This window comes from Zootoca vivipara, chromosome 8 (assembly GCF_965207765.1).
Source record: "Zootoca vivipara chromosome 8, rZooViv2.hap1.1, whole genome shotgun sequence".
NCBI lineage: Eukaryota > Metazoa > Chordata > Lepidosauria > Squamata > Lacertidae > Zootoca > Zootoca vivipara.
This window is the reverse complement of record NC_142591.1, coordinates 7,259,310-7,278,802: the sequence shown is the minus strand read 5'-3', so window position 1 is coordinate 7,278,802 and position 19,493 is coordinate 7,259,310. Positions and strand designations below refer to the sequence as shown.

Below are 19,493 nucleotides of genomic sequence, written 5' to 3'. Positions count from 1 at the left end.
TGCCATTAAGGTCCTGGAACATGAAAAAAGGCATTTTTTCCCCAATGCAACAATTACATGAAATATCCAGAATGCGTTTGTCTTGTTAGAGCAGACTATAAAGGATAGGAACAGCAGCAGGAAGCAAACAGATGATTTGGTTCAGGAATTATGCGAGTGTGAAGTTGCCATCAAAGGCAGCAGCAACAACACCTCTCTTTTCATTTTCAGTGTTTAGCAACGCAAAACTGGATATATTATGTCACCATAAATTTTGCTCTGCTTAATAAGTGGAGCGAGAACAGAGAAACTTGCAAATGGCGACACCGTCGCTCCATACTTTTGCATGAATAACCAGAAGGAGCAGAAGGAGACTGCCTAGCCATACGTCGGCTGTACCACGTAATGCCAACTCATAAAAGTTAGTGTTCATACAATTGTTTCAATGCATGGCAAAAAGATATTTCTAAATATATTTGGCAAGGGGAAAAAACCTAGAATAAAATATAAAATATTTATAGATGCAAAAGAGAGAGGAGGTTTCTCCCTGCCTGATATGAGATTATACTATGAAGCATCTTGTCTTTGTTGGTTGAAGGAATGGATGACATTGGAGAATTCACATATTTTAGACTTAGAATGTCATGTTAATATTTTCTGTTGGCACGCTTATTTATGGTATGAAAAGGTGAAAGTACACAAAGGATTTACAAATCCTATAATTGGGAAAAAATTGTATAGAGAATGGAATAAATACAAAATCTATTAGAGGCAAAAACAGCACTTGGGCTGTCACCATTGGAAGCCATAGCGGTAAAGAAAAAAAATTATGATGGAAGGTTGGACAACTTATAGAAATTTATTTTAAAAATAGTGAGGAGAGTATCAATTAGAATAATTTAAGGAATTATCAGGAAAATTAACAACATGGATACAATATCCTCATTTGAATGAAGTACTTAAGAAAGATAGAATACAAGGGACTGGGGAACAAACATCACAACTGGAGAGCGATCTGTTGGAATGTAATATACTATTGGAATAGAAGACAAAGCCTGCAACAAGTCCTTAAGTTGGTGCCATAGAATTATCCCTCTCTCTTGCAGATGTGGATGTGGAGGCAAAGTGGCGTGTCTAAAGGACCCCCGATTAGTTTTTGGACAGAAAATCCCCAGTGTGAATCTTGTCTCCAATTCATAATGCTGTATCTTAATCCCAACCCAGATGAACTGGATGAGAATTATTTGTGATCTCAAAATGATATGAACGTTAGAACTTGAGAAATATTGGAGATCCCTCTTCCTGATGGTAGCACATTAACCCCAGAAATGGAAAGCATATTGGCTTTTTTTACCTGCTCTTCGTGTAGAACTACTTGACCTTTGAGAGGGTTACCCAGAGGTGCCAATGTCACAAATGGTTGCCATATTCCACCAACGGTCCTTGGGAAGATGTCATACAAGTCTATACTACATACATTCTTATTGGCCAGATCCATAACATATAAGGACACAGGATTGCATGTAGCCACATAAAGGGCGTCTTCTGCTTCAGAAAGTAGGAATAAGATACAGATTACATGAAAGCAAACATATGAACAGATTGCTTATAGGCATAGACATTGTTTGCATAAATATATTGATATATGGAATGAGTCTATACAGAATATAGCAGGTTATTAATAATCCTATATGTATTCACATATATATGTATATTCACATATTATACAAAGGTAAAGGGACCCCTGACCGTAAGGTCCAGTTGCGGATGACTGTGGAGTTGCAGCGCTCATCTCGTTTTATTGGCCGAGGGAGCCAGCATACAGCTTCCAGGTCATGTGGCCAGCATGACTAAGCCACTTCTGGCGAACCAGAGCAGCGCATGGAAATGCCGTTTACCTTCCCACCAGAGTGGTACCTATTTATCTACTTGCACTTGACGTGCTTTTGAACTGCTAGGTGGGCAGGAGCTGGTGGGACCGAGCAACGGGAGCTCACCCCCTCGCGGGGATTCAAACCGCCAACCTTCCAATCGGCAAGCCCTAGGCTCTGTGGTTTAACCCACAGCGCCACCCCGCCCCTGTATTATACAAAATAAAGTGGAAAAAGAGAGTGCAAAAACTATATTTTGCACTCTCATTTTCCACCATCTTTTGTATAGCTGGAAAAAAACTTTGAATAAAATATTAATAAATCTATTTTTAAATAGATTTTTAAACCTTTTTTTTAAATAGTTTTTTTAAAAATGTTTTTTTTAAAAAAAAAATATCTGTGATCAAAATATTATCTATAGGCTAATTATTTTGCACACGAGAATGCACAAAAAATATTTAAACATTTAATCTGTCATATTACATACACAGATTGTGCTTTGGAAGTCAGGATGGAGAAGCACCAGCAATTACTTCCACGTGCAGAGGTATTTTCCCCATGAATACCTCAAATTTATTAGGACCAGGGTAGGGAAAAAAGTATGCAGGGAACCTATTCCCTAGCATTCTTGATGACCAGCTAAACTTGACCACGACTGCACCTATGCAGAGACACTAACAAGGGCATGCAGGAGAAGGGTGCAAAGTGACTTTCCCTGTCTTTTTTTAACCCTTACTTCCAAGATACAGGTGAAACTTGGAAAATCAGAATATCGTTGAAAAGTGCATTTATTTCAGTAACGCAACTTATCATTTTTAATTTTAATTTTTACAAATGCTTTCTTTTGGAAATTCCACAGTAATAAAACAAATAGCTACAATAATACAAAAATAAACATCGCTATTACATTTCATTAATTACATTCCATTTATAATTGACCCGCCTAACGACAGATAATTACAATTACAACAAATAGAGGCTTGACATATCTTGCTTTGCAGGTCATGCATCTATCTCATATATCGGTTTCACCTTTTAAGTTGCGTTACTGAAATAAATGCACTTTTCGAAGATATTCTGATTTTCCGAGTTTCACCTGTATATTGAAGCAATATATATAACCAAGATATATGGAACGTTTGTGGGCATTTCCTAGGAAACGCTCAGAAAGTGGAATGGTTGCTATATAAGGGTCAAACCAGCTGAGACAGGGACAGCCATGTCTGTTTGTTCACATGTTGTCCCTGGGGTGTAGCTTTGTCAACCCTGAGGTGCCTGCTGATTGGGGAGGGGAGCCCCAAACTCCTTGGCTTCAAGCACTTCCTCCCACAAACTGGCTCACTTCCAGTACCGGAGTCAGACTGAGAGTAAAATGCCCACCTCTTGCCAGAAATAGGTGAATAAAACACACCTGCCCTCATTTTGTGTCACTTGGTCCAAAGGCTTGCTGGGGTCAAAGGGTGGACAATCAGTTTCCTTCATGACTAGCAGAAGTCAAAAGTAGGGTTGCCATACATCTAGAATTTCCCAGGCACAGCCAGGATTAGGTCATCGGAAACAGTGGCGAAAATCACTGAAATGTCTGGGAAAATCCAGACGTATGGCAATCCATGTTGGCAGTGTAAATTTTGGCATATTTCATTTTAAAATGCTCAAAAACTTGGGATTTTCACTTTTTGAAATATGGCAACCCTACCAAAGCAATAGGGACACAGGTTGCGCTGTGGGTTAAACCACAGAGCCTAGGGCTTGCCAATCAAAAGGTTGGCGGTTCGAATCCCCGCAACGGGGTGAGCTCCCATTGCTCGGTCCCAGCTCCTGCCAACCTACGGTAGCATTTCGAAAGCACGTCAAAGTGCAAGTAGATAAATAGGAACCGCTACAGCGGGAAGGTAAACGGCGTTTCCATGTGCTGCTCTGGTTTGCCAGAAGCGGCTTTGTCATGCTGGCCACATGACCTGGAAGCTATACGCCGGCTCCCTCGGCCAATAATGCGAGATGAGCGCGCAACCCCAGAGTCGGTCACGACTGGACCTAATGGTCAGGGGTCCCTTTACCTTTACCTTATGTTCTAGATATCTACACATTCACAGAGTTTCCCATCATCACGAAATAAACAGAAAATAAAAATTATACTCTACCTTGCGCCACAGCAACATCGCACACTAAATTAACTTCATTCAAAGGCAGCGACCAAAAGGCAAGTTCTTCTGTAAAGCTCAGGGATCTGGCTTCGTGTCTTTCCAGTGGAAATGCCTGCACATTTAAGTACATTGGACCCTAAAAGAAATATAATTTATATTTTGAATTAGGCACATATGCAGGCACCAAAATCTTTTAAATGATTAGGGCGTCTAAGGGTCTTAATCCAGCCCTGGAATTGGCAGACTACAAATTGTGAATACTTCAAAAAAATTCTGTATGATTTTAAAATCCTGGAAAATAGGGTATGCTTACAGTCAACATTAAGATTTATCTTTTTTAAATCTCACCTTTATATCTATGCGATGTGTTTCAGTTGGGCACAAAAGTTTCTGCTGTGCATTACCCAGCTGGCTGGCATTCCAGTAGCCCATTAATTTTGCACCTGGCAATGGCAACCTACCCAACAAAGAAACTATTATTAACTTGTTATATAGATGATAGGTGGTAGTTTTCAAACATTTACAGATAACAACAAGGAGAACAGAGGAACCAAACCAAACCAAAATCAATGTAAGAGGGGAAATGCAAGTTATTGGCACCTGAAGTGCCATGAATGAAGTGCCCACCCATAACTTTCTCTTTTTAGATGGCAACTCATCTTAAAATACATTTCTGAGCTGAAACGTTTCTTTGTTGACACAATCTTAACCTGCCGCAGCGCCAGCAGTCTTAAGATCTCAAGGAAACAATGCCAGGAGGAATCCCACTGAAAATTATGCCTCTGTGAGGGAAAGACTCAGAAGCCTGAGCTGCGTCCCAACATATCCAGAAATACTTTGGCTACACAGAGGCCACGGGTTTGAATGCAACAACTGACAAAGGAACAAGGAAATAAATTTCTAGAAAATACAAACAAGTTCTGCCAAATAGAGTTTAAAGAGGAGGCCAAGTTGGATTCTTTTTTTGTGGGGTGGGGGGTGGGGGTGGCAAAGATAGATAGGGAGCTGACAAGATCAAGGAGAGACTAGATAAAAATAATGGGAATAGTCCTCTATGCCAGGGCTGCCATATGTTCAGAATTTCCCAGAGCTAGCCTGGATCTGTACGTCAAAAATGGCGTCTGGGTGGAATTTTCGAAAAGCGGCACAAATGTCCAGGAAAACCTGGGTGCATGGCAGCTCATATCAAAAAGAAGAAAGCTCAGCAACTTTTGTGTCTGGATTTCCACTTTTTGAAATATGGCAACCCTATCATATACAACTCAACTCCGTTTTCATTAACTGCCATGACTGATGAAGCATTCCCATTGAACGGCTGTGTCTCCCTCAGAAGAAGGTCTCCTAGCATTTCCTGCCTGTCACAGAATACAGTCAGGGCATAGAATCGGGGTGGACGACACACATTATCTTAACACATTAGTTAAAGATAATGCTTGTTAAACCTGCCAAACTTCCAACGTTATGACTGTTAGTTCCTACTAAAACATATAACAATACAAATTTGACTCTGAGGGGCAAGTGTTTCAAACTAGCTTTCTGAGGACTTGCTTCATAGCCCAAAGATCACCAAAATACCAATGAGCCACTTAGGCAGCACAGCGCCGAACAGCATGCTTGGGAGCGATCATGTCAACCACCCCTTCCATATTGTCATTTCAAAGCGAGGTCAGCACTTTGACAGAATCGTTCAGGAACACATCAGTTTGTGAGGGGAGGCCCTTCAAATAGGCCCACTCCCCTAACTGGCAGGAATTGCCACTACCAAGCCAAACTTCACCAGGCCAGGTAATGGTCCAAAAATAACAAGGGACTGCACTGTACTCCCCCATTTTCAAACCATCCCTCACATCACTCAAGGGTGTGCCCTGCCTAATCTGTTGGTCCAACAGCCAATTGAGACACTCCCATGGTTGTCATGGAGGACATGAAATTTCCAGCCCAATGGCAGCTTCCACAGGAACAATGGAGTCATGCAGGACAACTGTCCCGGGGTCCTCTCACACCATCCAAGGGACCACCTTGCCCAGCTCTATCCTCAAAGATAATTAAGTGGTGATTAACGATAGCTACTGTCTATCATTTTATCTCTGAGGAACAGAGATAACAGGGATTATCTTCCAAATGTTCTGGAAGGATTGCTCCCACCATGGGACCAAGAAATCTTCAAGTAACCCAAACGGGTGAATTTTGCCCAAACACCACTTAATACCCCTAGAAGTCAGCCCCTAGGACAAAAGCTCCTTTCTTCAATTATTTCTGAAACTCCTATAAATTACTACCATGATTATCTCTCTGCTGGTTAACATGTTCATTTGAAATACAACCCAATAAGAGGAGACGCTTAAGAGGAGACGCCATTAAGGGGATGGAAACAAAAAAATCAAAAAGCATGCTCTTATTATACATACCAAAGAAAGTTTTTCAAACAGCTAACAGATTCTCCAACTTTGAGAAATTTTCATCTTATTTTGTTCTAGTCTTAATCCTGTTTTACTGGTGAATGTGCTGCTTTGTATTGTGAAACTACATGGCTGCTCCCTGTGAGAATGTAATGTTAGTAATGCAACTTCCTGCAATTTTCAGATAAGCAAGGTCTGTGTGAATTTCTGAGAAAGCACTCGGGATGGATGGTGAAAATGCTGAAAAATACTGCATTGACTGTCGCAGTCATACAACAATTATTAAATGAGCAATTAAAGGAAATAAGCTGCATAAAATGTTAAATGTTAATTGGGCAAAGCTGAGGCTGGATAATATATACAACCTTTGGGGAAAATTTTGCTGGAGATTTGCCAGACCAAGAGAATGGAATGATATAGTTGAAGACGAGGGATGATGAAACTGAGAGGACCTTCACACAGGTGCCTGGAGGAATGAAACAGCCAAGTGCTGGACTATGATGTTGGAAGGAGGGGAAGCGATCCATGGATAAAGACTAAGAAATATCCTGAGCTGGCAGAGACGAGTTGAGAATGAAAGGATTCTGTGTACAATTTGGATTAAATCTAGAGGGGAAAGCTACTAAGCCTCTTGTAACACTTTTGGGAAAAGAATGGAAAAGGGGGAAATTGAAACTATACACACACACATACACATACATATACATATACGTACATACATTAAAAAAGGACTGAAAACAGTGGCCAACAGGAAATGGGACTGGAAGATATGGATTTGGATGTGAATTAATGATTATACAATAAGTAAACAGCTATCTATTATTGTCTTAACAAATAACCATGGTGAAGAAACCCTTGGGGAATAATTTTTTTTTAAAGGACTGAATGTTTCTTAATACTGGAGGTCCAGTTGTGATGTTGGACTGGAGGAAGACTACTGTTGACTTTTATATATAATAGCATAACAACAATTGGGGAACCTCTTTTGGACTTCTTATCTGCAAGGAAAAATGAATGAACTTGAGATGCCCAGACTGAAGGCTGGAAAAACGTCACTTAGCAGAGGGAGGAACAGCTGGATAGTACCCTGGAGTAAATATTTGACTATTTTGAAGAACTCTTGTATATATAACTGGCAAATGGGTAGTTGGAAGTCCCTTTTCCTTTTCTTCAGGCAGAAGTGCCGCCGCTGGAATTCAGTTGCTCCTGTAGTGGCATTGCTCCAAAACATGCTGGGCTCAGGCCGGCATAACATACCCCAGCTTCGACCCTAACCATATTCTGTGCCGGAACTGTACATATGAAGCTAACAATGGAAAGAGAGGTAGTTCCCAAGCTTTAACAAGATTTTTGCACCCATATCAGAGATCCAGATAATGGTCTCAACCATAAGCCAACATTCACTTTTGCTTCTATTTTCTTGCCCTCAGTAATCCTTGCCCCAACATGCCTTCCGCCTTGCAGCTATGAATAAAATACAAAGAGAACTGCCCAGCAAATGCTGACTGTTACGTTATGTGCAGTGAGCACTAACAGTCTCCATCGTCTGCGGCCAGGAAGGAGAGCAAATCCAAAATTTTGTTTTGGATTACTGGTACATTAACTCCTAAATTATTGACTGGAATGAGGCAACATGGACGTATTTCACCAGTTTTAAAACAACTTCACTTGACTCCCTGTTTGTTTCTATGCCAAATTCAAGGTGCTCCTTTTAATCTTTAGAAACCTAATTTTAATTTAGGCATGCATTTCAGATGGTATTTACTAACTAACTAACTACCTGGCCCTTCACCTAGGCAGTTTCCATAAAAAACAATTTGCCTAACACCAGTGGTTTGTAGTATAAAGGGGAATATTTGTTTTTCTATAAATGGTTTTGGAAATTGGTTTGCAGTGCGTTCTTATCCATGTCTACTCAGAAGTAAGTTCTACTGAAATCAATAGGGCTTACTCCCAGGTAAGTCAGGATAGGATCACAGCCTTAGTAGTTATACCACATAAATTATGTGCATTTATTATACTCATAAAAAACCCTGTCTGAACCCAGAGGAAGGCCACCAATATCATGAAGCAAACTGGACGGCCTATAAACAGTTTGTGGAGTTGTGGTTTTGCAAAGTACATGCCAAACGTCTGATGATGGGAATAAGTATTGAGATGCTAACTTCACTCAAGAATAATTTACTCTTTGGACATGTTCCGCAAAGCATTTTGGAAGATTTGTGCAAGAATGGGGGCTAACATATTTCCCCACTATTGATAAAAGAATTTGGATTTGCTACTAATTATGGAAATAAATTGCAAAATGATCATTCAATGAAGAGAAACTGAGAAGAACGAATTTCCCCCTTTATTGGGTTCATTTGGTCATACAAATCATCACTATTCATAATATAATACATTCACAATTTATACAAAATGCTGTAAACTTGCACAGTTAAAATAGTATAAATTAATAATAGTTCAATAATATATCAATCTGTTTTCAGGTATTAGCAATGTTTGCTTCAAGCATTCAAGGCAGACAGGTTGATCTTAACTAGCAGCAAATGTACAATGTATGTTAGTCTTACTCCTTAGCCAGATGTACATTGGTGGGTTTTGCTCCAATTGGGATTCCATGTTTATGCAGAGTCCGAATTAAAATCTCACGCATTTCGTTATTGTAGGAGTCAAAATCAAATACATTTCTGACGACGTTTGCAAGCCCTTCTGTTGGAAATTTCTACAGAGAGGGAGAAAGAGGGAGAAGAGCACAAGATTAATGAGCTCCCCACAGACCGAGATGCAAGGCTTCACGGGTTCTCTGATGCACAAATGGAGTTCTAGGTAAGCATAAGCATCTCCACTGAGATTTCTTTGCAAGGCTGTTTCATACACTGAAGTGAAGGCCCATTGCTGGCATCTGTCCGTCTGGAGAGACAATGGGAATGACCCTCTGGGCGTGAAGTCAAACTGCATTAACAGCTCACTGAAGGGACATCTCTGGGCATAAGCCTGGGTGGTGTGTATGGAGGTTCTGGGCTGCCCAGACGACAAGGCCCCCCCCCCTCGGCCTCACTCATGTGGTCCAAAATAAAGCAGAGCAGTGTGTTTGGCACTGGTGGCCACCGGAGAAAGCAGCCGGCAAGCACCTTCCCATTACCAAGACAGCTCTGTTGAAAGCCGCCCTCCCTCCAGCTACCAACTATCACATCCCCACGGCCAGTGAGAGAAAGCAGCCCGCCTTCCATTGTGGAAGCTCAATGAAATGCTGAATAACAGAATAACAGAGAACTCCTTCCCAAGCTTCCTTTTTACCTCCGCCCTCCCAATCCCTATTCCTCTGGGGTTAAGCCTAAAAACATGGGATTATCTCATTTCTAATATTCATAAACTGCTCTGGTAGCCTTTGGCTGGAAAATAGGTTTTATTATTTCATTCTGAATAAGCTACAAAGAACACAGGATAATTTTTCTGAACCTTCTGAGCAGAGCATTTTAGGTTGCAACCCTAACATACTTCATAGGAAATAAGCCCCATTGATCATAGCTGGCCTGACTTCTGAGTAAACATGTAGCCAGTGTCCTGTGGCACCCTGGGGAGATTAAAGGAGCATCCTTTCATTAACTTGCGGCCCATATCTTCCTGCATTATCTCTCTCTTTCTCACTAAGCAAGATTCAGGGGAGCCGGCAGCTTTAACTTGCAGCCCATTATCTTCCTGAAATAAAACAGCGGCCAAAAAAGTGGAGAAACACTCTTGCATGACTGTTTTATCTTCTTAAAATCTCCCCCCCCCAAAAAAAAATCCTCCCCAGCTTCAGTAACTAACAGTTCCTTAGTTCTGCACAGAGGGCTTGAGAAATGCAAGAAAATAGCAGGGTAGCTTGATGTTGCATGTGCCCAGATGTGTGTGCGTTTTGCTGGCATGTGGCAACCGGAGGGATCAGAAGTTGCTTGGGGCTGATAAGCTTAGCAACCCCTATCTTATGGGCTTGCTTCCACACAGAAGTGGCATGTCTACAAAGCAAATAAAATAATAATAATAATAATAATAATAATAATAATAATAATAATAATAATAATTTATTTGTATCCCGCCCTCCCCGGCCAAGGCCGGGCTCAGAGCGGCTAACATCATAAAAACACAATATGCATAAAAACAGACATCAATGAATTAAAATACATCTTAAAATTCAGACAAGTTAAAATCTGGGCAGGTGACAATTATCAGGTTGGAATTGACAGCGGTTAATACTTGCCAGGAGGGACCCAGGTGGCGCTGTGGGTTAAACCACAGAGCCTACGGCTTGCTGATCAGAAGGTCGGCAGTTCGAATCCCTGCAACGGGGTGAGCTCCCATTGCTCGGTCCCAGCTCCTGCCCACCCACCAGTTCGAAAGCACATCACAGTGCAAGTAGATAAATAGGGACCGCTCTGGCAGGAAGGTAAACGGCGTTTCCGTGCGCTGCTCTGGTTCGCCAGAAGCAGCTTTGTCATGCTGGCCACATGACCCGGAAGCTGTCTGCGGACAAACGGCGGCTCCCTCGGCCTATAGAGCGAGATGAGCGCCGTAACCCCAGAGTCGGACACGACTGGACCTGATGGTCAGGGGCCCTTTACCTTTTTAATACTTGCCAGGACCAACTGTTTCCACTGATCATACAAGGACCTGTGAGCGGGTTGGGGGCCACCTTCGGGCTTGTTTTATACAAAAGAAAGTAAGTCAAACTGCATCCTGCCCGAAGGCCTGACGGAACAGCTCCGTCTTGCAGGCCCTGCGGAAAGATGTCAAATCCCGCAGGGCCCTGATCCTTTATATGCATAGGAAAGAAGGAGGAATAATCTGGGCACGTTTTGTCTTGAGCAGGAGGAAGTCAATCAGATTCAGGCCCCTGCTGGACTTGGGTTATCCACGACTAACCTAATTTCACTGCTTTCACGACTAGCATCCTCTGGAACCAGCTACAGCCATTAACACCACTTAATGGCTACAAACATTTTAGGCTTTACAAATTTCAATCTACTCTCCTGAATGGTTTTTGCAAGTTAAATGTCAATATTTATCAGTGGGTCTGTTCCAAATCACGCCAGTAGCAGGAAAGTATATACTGTACCTGTAAATGCTTTACTATATTCACTACTTCTCTCGTTGAATAAGGATAATTGATAATTCCTTGGTCGGCCAAGCTTCTGAGCTCTCCAAAAGCAGCCACCAGTTTCTGCAGGACTGGCTCAGGAACCGCAGGCCCATACTGCCGAAGCATCGCAAGCTCAGAGCTTGGTTTGGGATTATCAATTGTGTGGCAGCTAAAAATATCTCCTGGAATAAACAAGCAAGGAATTGAGAGAGTTGTGGAAAGGTTGTAGTATATAGTAATGGAAACCCTGAAACCATGCAAACTCCACAAAGCCAAGTGTTGTTGACTCGGTTGCATTCCTGCACTGGAGGCGGAAGTCTCCACTGAACCTTCAACCATGTTGCGCCTTGTGCTATTCAAAGGGCTCTTTACGGCATACGGTCCCTCTAGATACCTGTTGCCCACCTCCAACGCATCTTCGCGTATGGGAGTTTGCGAGCTGCTGAGTGCTCTCCTCAGACATGTTGCCAGGTCCCTGGATGCATCCATCAGTGGGGACCATAGCCATCCAGTCCTCCACTTGAAAGTAGCACAGGGAGAAAGGCTGGGAACAGATCCTTTGCAGGAGATTTCCAAGAGTAGATACTATGAGCTTTCAGCAACCTGCTGCCCTTCCAATTCACTGCGGAAGGTTGGGGTACATGGACCCACAACAGTCAGAGAATGCCAGTCAGGGAGTTTCATAGAAGTATTTGGACCCTTTCTTCTCATCCCAAATTACCTCAAATCCCCAAAACATAGTTCTTCTTGCTAACATTCTGAAAATGTCTGCTATGTGCTTAGCCAAATACTTTAAAATTCAAAATCCCTTATTTTATGCAGCCACTTTCCTGAAAGAGGGCATGTGTGCACTCTTCCAAGTGGCAGGTGAGAAAATGACTGACACAAGCCTCCTATCTGAAAGGCTGAACAGATTTCTTTAAAAACAGCCTGTTTCCTGTATATCTTTTCTATCAGGAGGACGAGTAAAGCTAAGCTTATATTTTCCATACTGAAGTCTGTAGAAAACACAGTTGTTGTTGTTGTTGTTTTATTAAGCACTGCGCTTACCTAGTGTTCCAAAAAAGTCATTGCCCAAAAACGGGAATCCGGGTCTGTTTGCTAGAACGATCATTCTAAAATCTGGATGAATTACCACCACATTTTCTCTTCCACTCACACTAGCAGAGTCTAGAAAATACATATAATTGAATTAATATTTTCAACTTTAGAAGACATTGTTCAAGTAACAAAATTGGTGCCCACTGAAAGGCTTTAAATAATCAATATATATGGAATTATCTGCTTAACTCTACAGTGAATATAACCAATTATCATTAAAATTTTGCAATAGAATACCCCAAAAGTACAAAAATCTATAAAAATATGCATTTTAAATACATCTTTAAATATGAATTTTCATACAGATTTTTTTAAAAAATACTTGGTGATTAGTGAATGTAGTTATGAATGACCACATGAAAAATTCACATGAACCATAAGCATTTTGATTCATCTATCCCAACATTTCCCTTGAACAATGTGTTTTATTTTCACAATTATTTAAATTTTACTGATTCTACAGCATTCTCTCCTGCTGCCAAACTATTCCATTCAATTCCGGTCTAGAGAAACTCAACAGTTCAACTCGTTCTCTTCATTAAAAAGTAGAGGATTTCACCTTTTCCAATCCTAGTGTAGGCCCACACCAAGCAATCTTACGACAAGCTGACTCTCTCTATTAACACTCTGATCTGAAACATTTATTATATCTGACTATATAATAAAACTAATATCCATGTGGCTGCAGCACAATGATCACCACAGTCCAACATAAGCACTTCTTTGTTAGACAGGCACACCTGGTTATATTTTTTTAGCTAACCAATATGCCAGTGCTCTGAATATAGGAGAGGTTTTCAACCTTTTTGAGTCCATGACTCCCTTGACCAACTACATTCTTTTTACGGCTCCCCCGTGGGGCTCAGGAACCCAGTTATGTCACCCCTTGCCTGTAGAGCTAGCAGCCACTCACCCTTTTTTGACCCCACGCCCCCATCCCAAAGAGATATGCCTCCCAGAAGCACCATTTGCCTGCGGAGCTTATAGCCAAGGCTGCAGCAACAAACAGCTGTGTAAGCCTTTGGGAGGCAGAGACATGAGAGAAGAGGGAGGGAAGGAAAGAGGGACAGAGACCAGTGTTTGCTAATCTCATATATTTCCATTTTAATTCCTTAAGGCAACAATCCTAAGGCATGAGGGGCTGAAAATTAAGAAGGCATGTCTGCTGTACTCTTGCTGGCAGAGTGGAAATGAGGGGCAAAGGGAACACAATCTGTGCTCCTCTGTTCTTTTTATTTATGTATTTATTTATTTATTTTTAAAACGGAATGAACTCCACCAGAATTTGGGCTGCATTAATTTATTCCTTGAATAGAGGCATGTTGTGGGACTGGATCCTTTGGATCCATGCATTCCCCAGGATCCCTCCAAATCACTCTGGAAAACCCCCTCGTGAGTTTACCGACTTCAGAGCTCTGAACTCAATAGGGCAAATGGCATGGAAGCTACTGTGGTGGCAGAGATATGGTAGCCGGGTCTCCCTTTCTGAAGGTGGAGCTGTCTTTCTGGGACCAGAGATTTGCAGAGCCAAGGTCTTTTCCCCAGAACTATTTAAAATGGGCCAGCAAGCTATCGCAACACTGGCTGGTAGTATTCCTAGAGCAATGCATTTTTCTAATATAATTATTCTGATATTCTCAAATATACATTAATAATATATTCTGATATTCTCAAATATACATAAATAATAAGAGACAGACAAGAAGAATCTAATGTACCGTTTGAGTGTTTGCAACCTAAAAGTGTTTTTTTCTTTGGTAAACTATATTTAGATAAATAAAAAAAATTCCTTCAGTAGCACCTTAAAGACCAACTAAGTTTTTATTTTGGTATGAGCTTTCGTGTGCATGCACACTTCATCAGATACACTGAAACAGAATCCACCAGACCCTTATGTATATTCAGAGGGTGGGGGTGGGTGGGGGGGAATGGGTGATGGGCTGATGGGAGTGGTAAACCTGTAGATGGCTGTTAACGACTGCTGATGACTGCAATTGGTCCTGCGGGTGAAAAGCAAGGGCTGAGGCGCTAAAGAAAGCTTGATCATGCATAAAGAGATAAGAGTCCTATGTCTTTGTTCATTCCATGTGGCTCCATGGTTTTAAGCTTGGTAATGAGTTGCAATTCAGCAACTTCTCTTTCCAGTCTGTTTCTGAAATTTTTCTGTAATAAGACTTTGAGATCTTATATAGAATGTCCTGGGAGATTGAAGTGTTCTCCTACTGGTTTCTCTGTCTTGTGGTTCCTGATGTCAGATTTATGTCCATTTATCCTTTGGCGTAGGGTCTGGCCTGTTTGTCCAATATAGAGAGCTGAAGGGCACTGTTGGCATTTGATGGCATACACAATGTTAGAAGATGAGCAATTAAATAGTCCTGAGATCACCCCCCCCCCTCTGAATATACATAAGGGTCTGGTGGATTCTGTTTCAGTATATCTGATGAAGTGTGCATGCACACGAAAGCTCATACCAAAATAAAAACTTAGTTGGTCTTTAAGGTGCTACTGAAGGAATTTTTTTTATTTTGCTTTGACTCAGACCAACACGGCTACCTACCTGTAACTATATTTAGATAGTAATTAATGACCAAAAGAAGGCCCAAACATTGGAGAAATGTGCTATTCATTAAACTGCAACAAATGCAACTGCTGGAAAACTGTGTTCAGGGGTTTACTCACTGGCAACAAGGCGCCTTCCATCAGACAGAATCATTTCTCCACTTTCCACCAAGGTTTTCAAAATGCAGGTGACATTTGTTGGGGCCTTGTCAGCCTCGTCAATAACCAGAATGTGCCCCTTTTTGACAGCTTTCACCTGGAAAACGTTAAACAGCATGCGCATCGGAAAAGAAACTGCACAACTCTGGATGCACTTTGATAAAGATATAAATTTACTACCTGTGCATTTGTCATAGAGTTGACATTTTGGGTATTTTAGAGAAGACATTCAATTGATTGTTTCTCTGAATGCTTATTATCAGTGCAGCTACGGGGAGGTAAGCACAAACTAAACTCCACACACAAGTGAAGTGGATCTATTGCTTAATATATAAAGGGGGAAGAGGTTTTCTCCACTTCTACGTGCTGCCTTGAAAATTTGTTCCAAAGGATTGGGGCATCTTCTAGAACAGCATGGAAGGTGATGTGGGAACTGAAGGGGGAAATGGGGAAAAAATGCCTCCCCTTCTCTTCTATTAGCAGAAACTTCTGCCAGATCAAAGGCCATTTCCAGGAGAGGGAGAGCAGCGGTGGATTTCACCCATCTTTTTCATTTCCATACTTTTTAACTTACAGTGGACCCTCTGGATAGGAACTTAATTCGTTCCCGGGGTCCGTACTTACCCCCAAAAGTCTGTATCTAGAGGCACTGCTTCTGCGCACGTGCGCAGCGCAATAGAGCGTTTCTGCGCAAGCGGCAAAACCTGGAAGTATACACTTCTGGGGTGGCCGTGTTCGCAACCCGAAATTACGTTATCCGAAGGTAACGTAACCTGAGGTACTTGTTTTGAGGGCTAGAAAACTTAGTTTGAAAAGAAACAGGGCATTCTTAGATTTGTAACAACGTATTTCATCTCAAGATAAAGACTTGAACCCATCAATGAATTTTAGTGAAGAACTCATATATTCAAATGCACAAATGTAGACTTACTAGTGGAGAATCCTCATAGACAATATGACCATCTTTAACAGAAGGCTGAAGCGTAAGACTCTGCACGGTCGTGTCTCTAAGACAGCAAAACATGCACAAGTCAAAAAGGGAATTAATTTATTCTCATTTCAAAACATCAGACACCATTTTACACTTAGAAACCACCCTAGAAACAGCACTGAGCTTTAAGGAAAAATTGGCGTGGAAAAGGAACCAAAGTTAGCCTTATCATGGAAGTTATACTCTGTTTCAGCACCTCGAGATGATTTTTCAGTTAGCAGTCCCTTGCTTTAATGAGTAGAAGAGATTATGCCATTCAGCATTATTTAACAACCTTTGAAAGCTTTAATCCCTTTCCAGTCAGAATCTTTCCACTCCAATGTGTTGTTTAGAACACATAAGTTTCAATTTTGCAAAGTTGGCCCCTCTCCCCTGGTGTTCTCAATACACCATAAAACTAAAGAAACAGTTTTGCTTGTCCATGCATGTTTTTTTATGTCTGGATTGCCAAGATGCCCCAAAGGGCTTCAGGGATGCCTGCTTTAACTTTGGACAAACCCCAAATCCCTCCAAGGCAACCTGTCTCAGCTTGGAATTCATCTGATGCACCCTCCTGTTCAACATAGAATCAGAGAATTGTAGAGTTGGAAGGGACCACAAGGGTCATCTAGTCCAACCCCCTGGAAGGCAGGAATCTTTCATGGGAGAACGCGATTCCTCCTCTTCCCACCCACTGGATTGAATAACTCTAAAGAGAGCAAAAGAACAGGACATTTTGCATTGGGCTTTTGGTTTTACAACGTGGGCTGCAAAATGGCTGCTTTTGCAGCTTTCCTGAACGGAAGGGTCAAAAATTCAAAATAATGTTCAAGGGGATGTTTTGCTCAGGAAATTCTGCACAGGATGTCAAAAGGTTCAGACTAGGAATGTGGCAATTAGGGGAAATAAAAACTTAACTAACAGAAACTTACTCTCCTTTGGTGATTGGCTAAAAAGGTTAAGAAGGGGAGTGAAAATATTGTTTAGGAGTTGAGCTGGAAAACAGAAGAGGTAACTGCTGGACCCGATTAGCTAAAATGGCTGAACTGGAGAGGAAGGAAACAGCAGAGGATCATGAAGAGACTCAGAAGCTAAACTAAGGGATACAAGTTGATAAGCATTGCTTCAACGAGGGAAACATGCTAGAGCACATAGATCTGGGTGCATTTGTCTCTGTTTATTAGCTATTCATTCTTACGGGTGACTGCTCAAACTATTCAACTCACTTTTTCCTAAAATTATGTTCTCAATAATTGTTTAATTTGTTGTCTTGCTAGAACTTTAAATGCAGCACATTTCCTGTGACCTTGTTATTCACTCCACCTCTAAATTGCTGTATCACTATATCCAGTACAGTGGTACTTCTAGTTACGAAGTTAATTCGTTCCAGAGGTCCGTTCTTAACTTGAAACTGTTCTTAACTGGAGGCGTGCTCTCGCTAATGGGGCCTCTTGATGTTGCTGTGCCGCCAGCACACGATTTCCGTTCTTATCCTGGGGCAAAGTTCTCTACTCGAGGTAACTCTCCCAGGTTAGCGGAGTTTGTAACCTGAGGCGTTTGTAACTCGAGGTACCACTGCATTAGAAGTAGGTTGGGCCAGCTAAAGGAATATTTACTGGAAGCATCTGTAATATTTCACCAGCCATGTGTCTGAAAAATCCAGTATAATTTATAGCAAAGCCCAATAACTGATATAATAAAATTTATATACTGAGTGTACAAAAAGCACCGAAGCTGTTTACGAGAACAAAACAATAAAATGATCAGTAAAAACAGTTAACATCAGATATTTAAAACATTTAAAAAATTATTAAAATCAATGATAAGCTAAAACAGGTGAAACCTGATTGTGAAGTCATGTAAAATGACTACACAGCCCCTCTTACCTGTGCAGTTGCAAATACTCTCTTGGTCGATTGAGCAGGTGAAGGAATCTGTCAACCACCTTATTTTTCCCCACACCCTGCAGAAAGGAAAACCATTCCATTCCTTAACGGCAAATTAATGCAACAGGATTAAATATTCTTTACAACCAAGGAAAACCAAACCCCAACCATGGAAAAATGATTAACAAAAAGCAATGCTCGTACTGTATGTAGAAACAACCAGGCTTTTTTTTTTTTAGGCCTAGTTCGCACAACACAGTCAACTATGGCTTCCTGGGACTGTGGGAACATGCTGACTTCTGGAGAGGAGATCCTGCGGTGGATAACTCAAGGTTTGGCTTTGCATGTCAGCTGAAGCTGGGCTCAATAGTAGTTAAAGACTCCCCTTGCAAACGAGCTGTAGGTTTGTCCGCGGCTACCATTCATGATGAAGGAGTAGAGCCCAGCCGTGAGCCTGGGTTCAGATAAGCAAACTAAGGCAGTGTTAAAAAGTGTGTGGCTCCAGGGAAGAGATTGCCACTACTTTGCAGTGTGGCAACTAAGCACCAGGCAGGCGAGACCGAGTCTGAGGGTAATATTCAAAATAATTTTACATCCTTGGATGAAAGTTTCCCCCCCCCCCCATGTACTGTAACAGTGGACTTTTCAGTGTCAGTCCTCTGTCAAATCATCCAGGACAGAGCTTTCAATAAATACCAATTACAGTAAAACAAAAGCAAGAAATATTGGGCTACTCTCACCTGGTTGCCAACCAAGAGAAGGTGTTCGCCAAGCAAAAAGTCTTTTAGCATATCTTCCATCACCATCATATGCTAGAGAGAAATTAAAACTGCTTTGTAAAACTTGAAACAACTTAGTAATGACAAGGCATTGGCGGCTAACAGATTGAGGTTGAATCCTGACAAGACAGAAGTACTGTTTTTTGGGGAAAGGAGGCGGGCAGCTGTGGAGGACTCCCTGGTTCTGAATGGGGTAACTGTGCCCCTGAAGGACCAGGTGTGCAGCATGGGAGTCATTTTGGACTCACAGCTGTCCATGGAGGTGCAGGTCAATTCTGTGTCCAGGGCAGCTGTTTATCAGCTCCATCTGGTATGCAGGCTGAGACCCTACCTGCCCGTGGACTGTCTTGCCAGAGTGGTGCATGCTCTAGCTGTCTCTCGCTTGGACTACTGCAATACGCTCTATGTGGGGCTACAACTAATCCAGAATGCGGCAGCTAGACTGGTGACTGGGAGTGGCCGCCGAGACCACATAACACAGGTCTTGAAAGATCTACATTGGCTCCCAGTACATTTCCGAGCAC

At 41.7% G+C, this 19,493-nt stretch overlaps 1 protein-coding gene across 5 annotated transcripts in view; it reads right to left on the bottom strand.

The window, feature by feature from the left end:
• The window catches only part of VWA8 (von Willebrand factor A domain containing 8), an 89,118-nt gene that overhangs the window by 32,357 nt on the left and 37,268 nt on the right, over positions 1-19,493 (bottom strand). For 4 of the 5 annotated variants that reach the window (XM_088676078.1, XM_088676080.1, XM_088676082.1 and 1 more), the window contains 10 exons: positions 18,931-19,002; positions 18,191-18,267; positions 16,266-16,341; positions 15,296-15,431; positions 12,566-12,685; positions 11,492-11,697; positions 8,967-9,118; positions 4,343-4,451; positions 3,992-4,130; positions 1,334-1,527 (listed from right to left, as the gene is read on the bottom strand). In XM_088676078.1, the coding sequence (XP_088532204.1) occupies positions 1,334-1,527; positions 3,992-4,130; positions 4,343-4,451; positions 8,967-9,118; positions 11,492-11,697; positions 12,566-12,685; positions 15,296-15,431; positions 16,266-16,341; positions 18,191-18,267; positions 18,931-19,002 (1,281 nt within the window). The remainder of the gene's footprint in view (positions 1-1,333; positions 1,528-3,991; positions 4,131-4,342; positions 4,452-8,966; positions 9,119-11,491; positions 11,698-12,565; positions 12,686-15,295; positions 15,432-16,265; positions 16,342-18,190; positions 18,268-18,930; positions 19,003-19,493) is intronic. The other variant, XM_088676081.1, reaches the window with a different exon arrangement.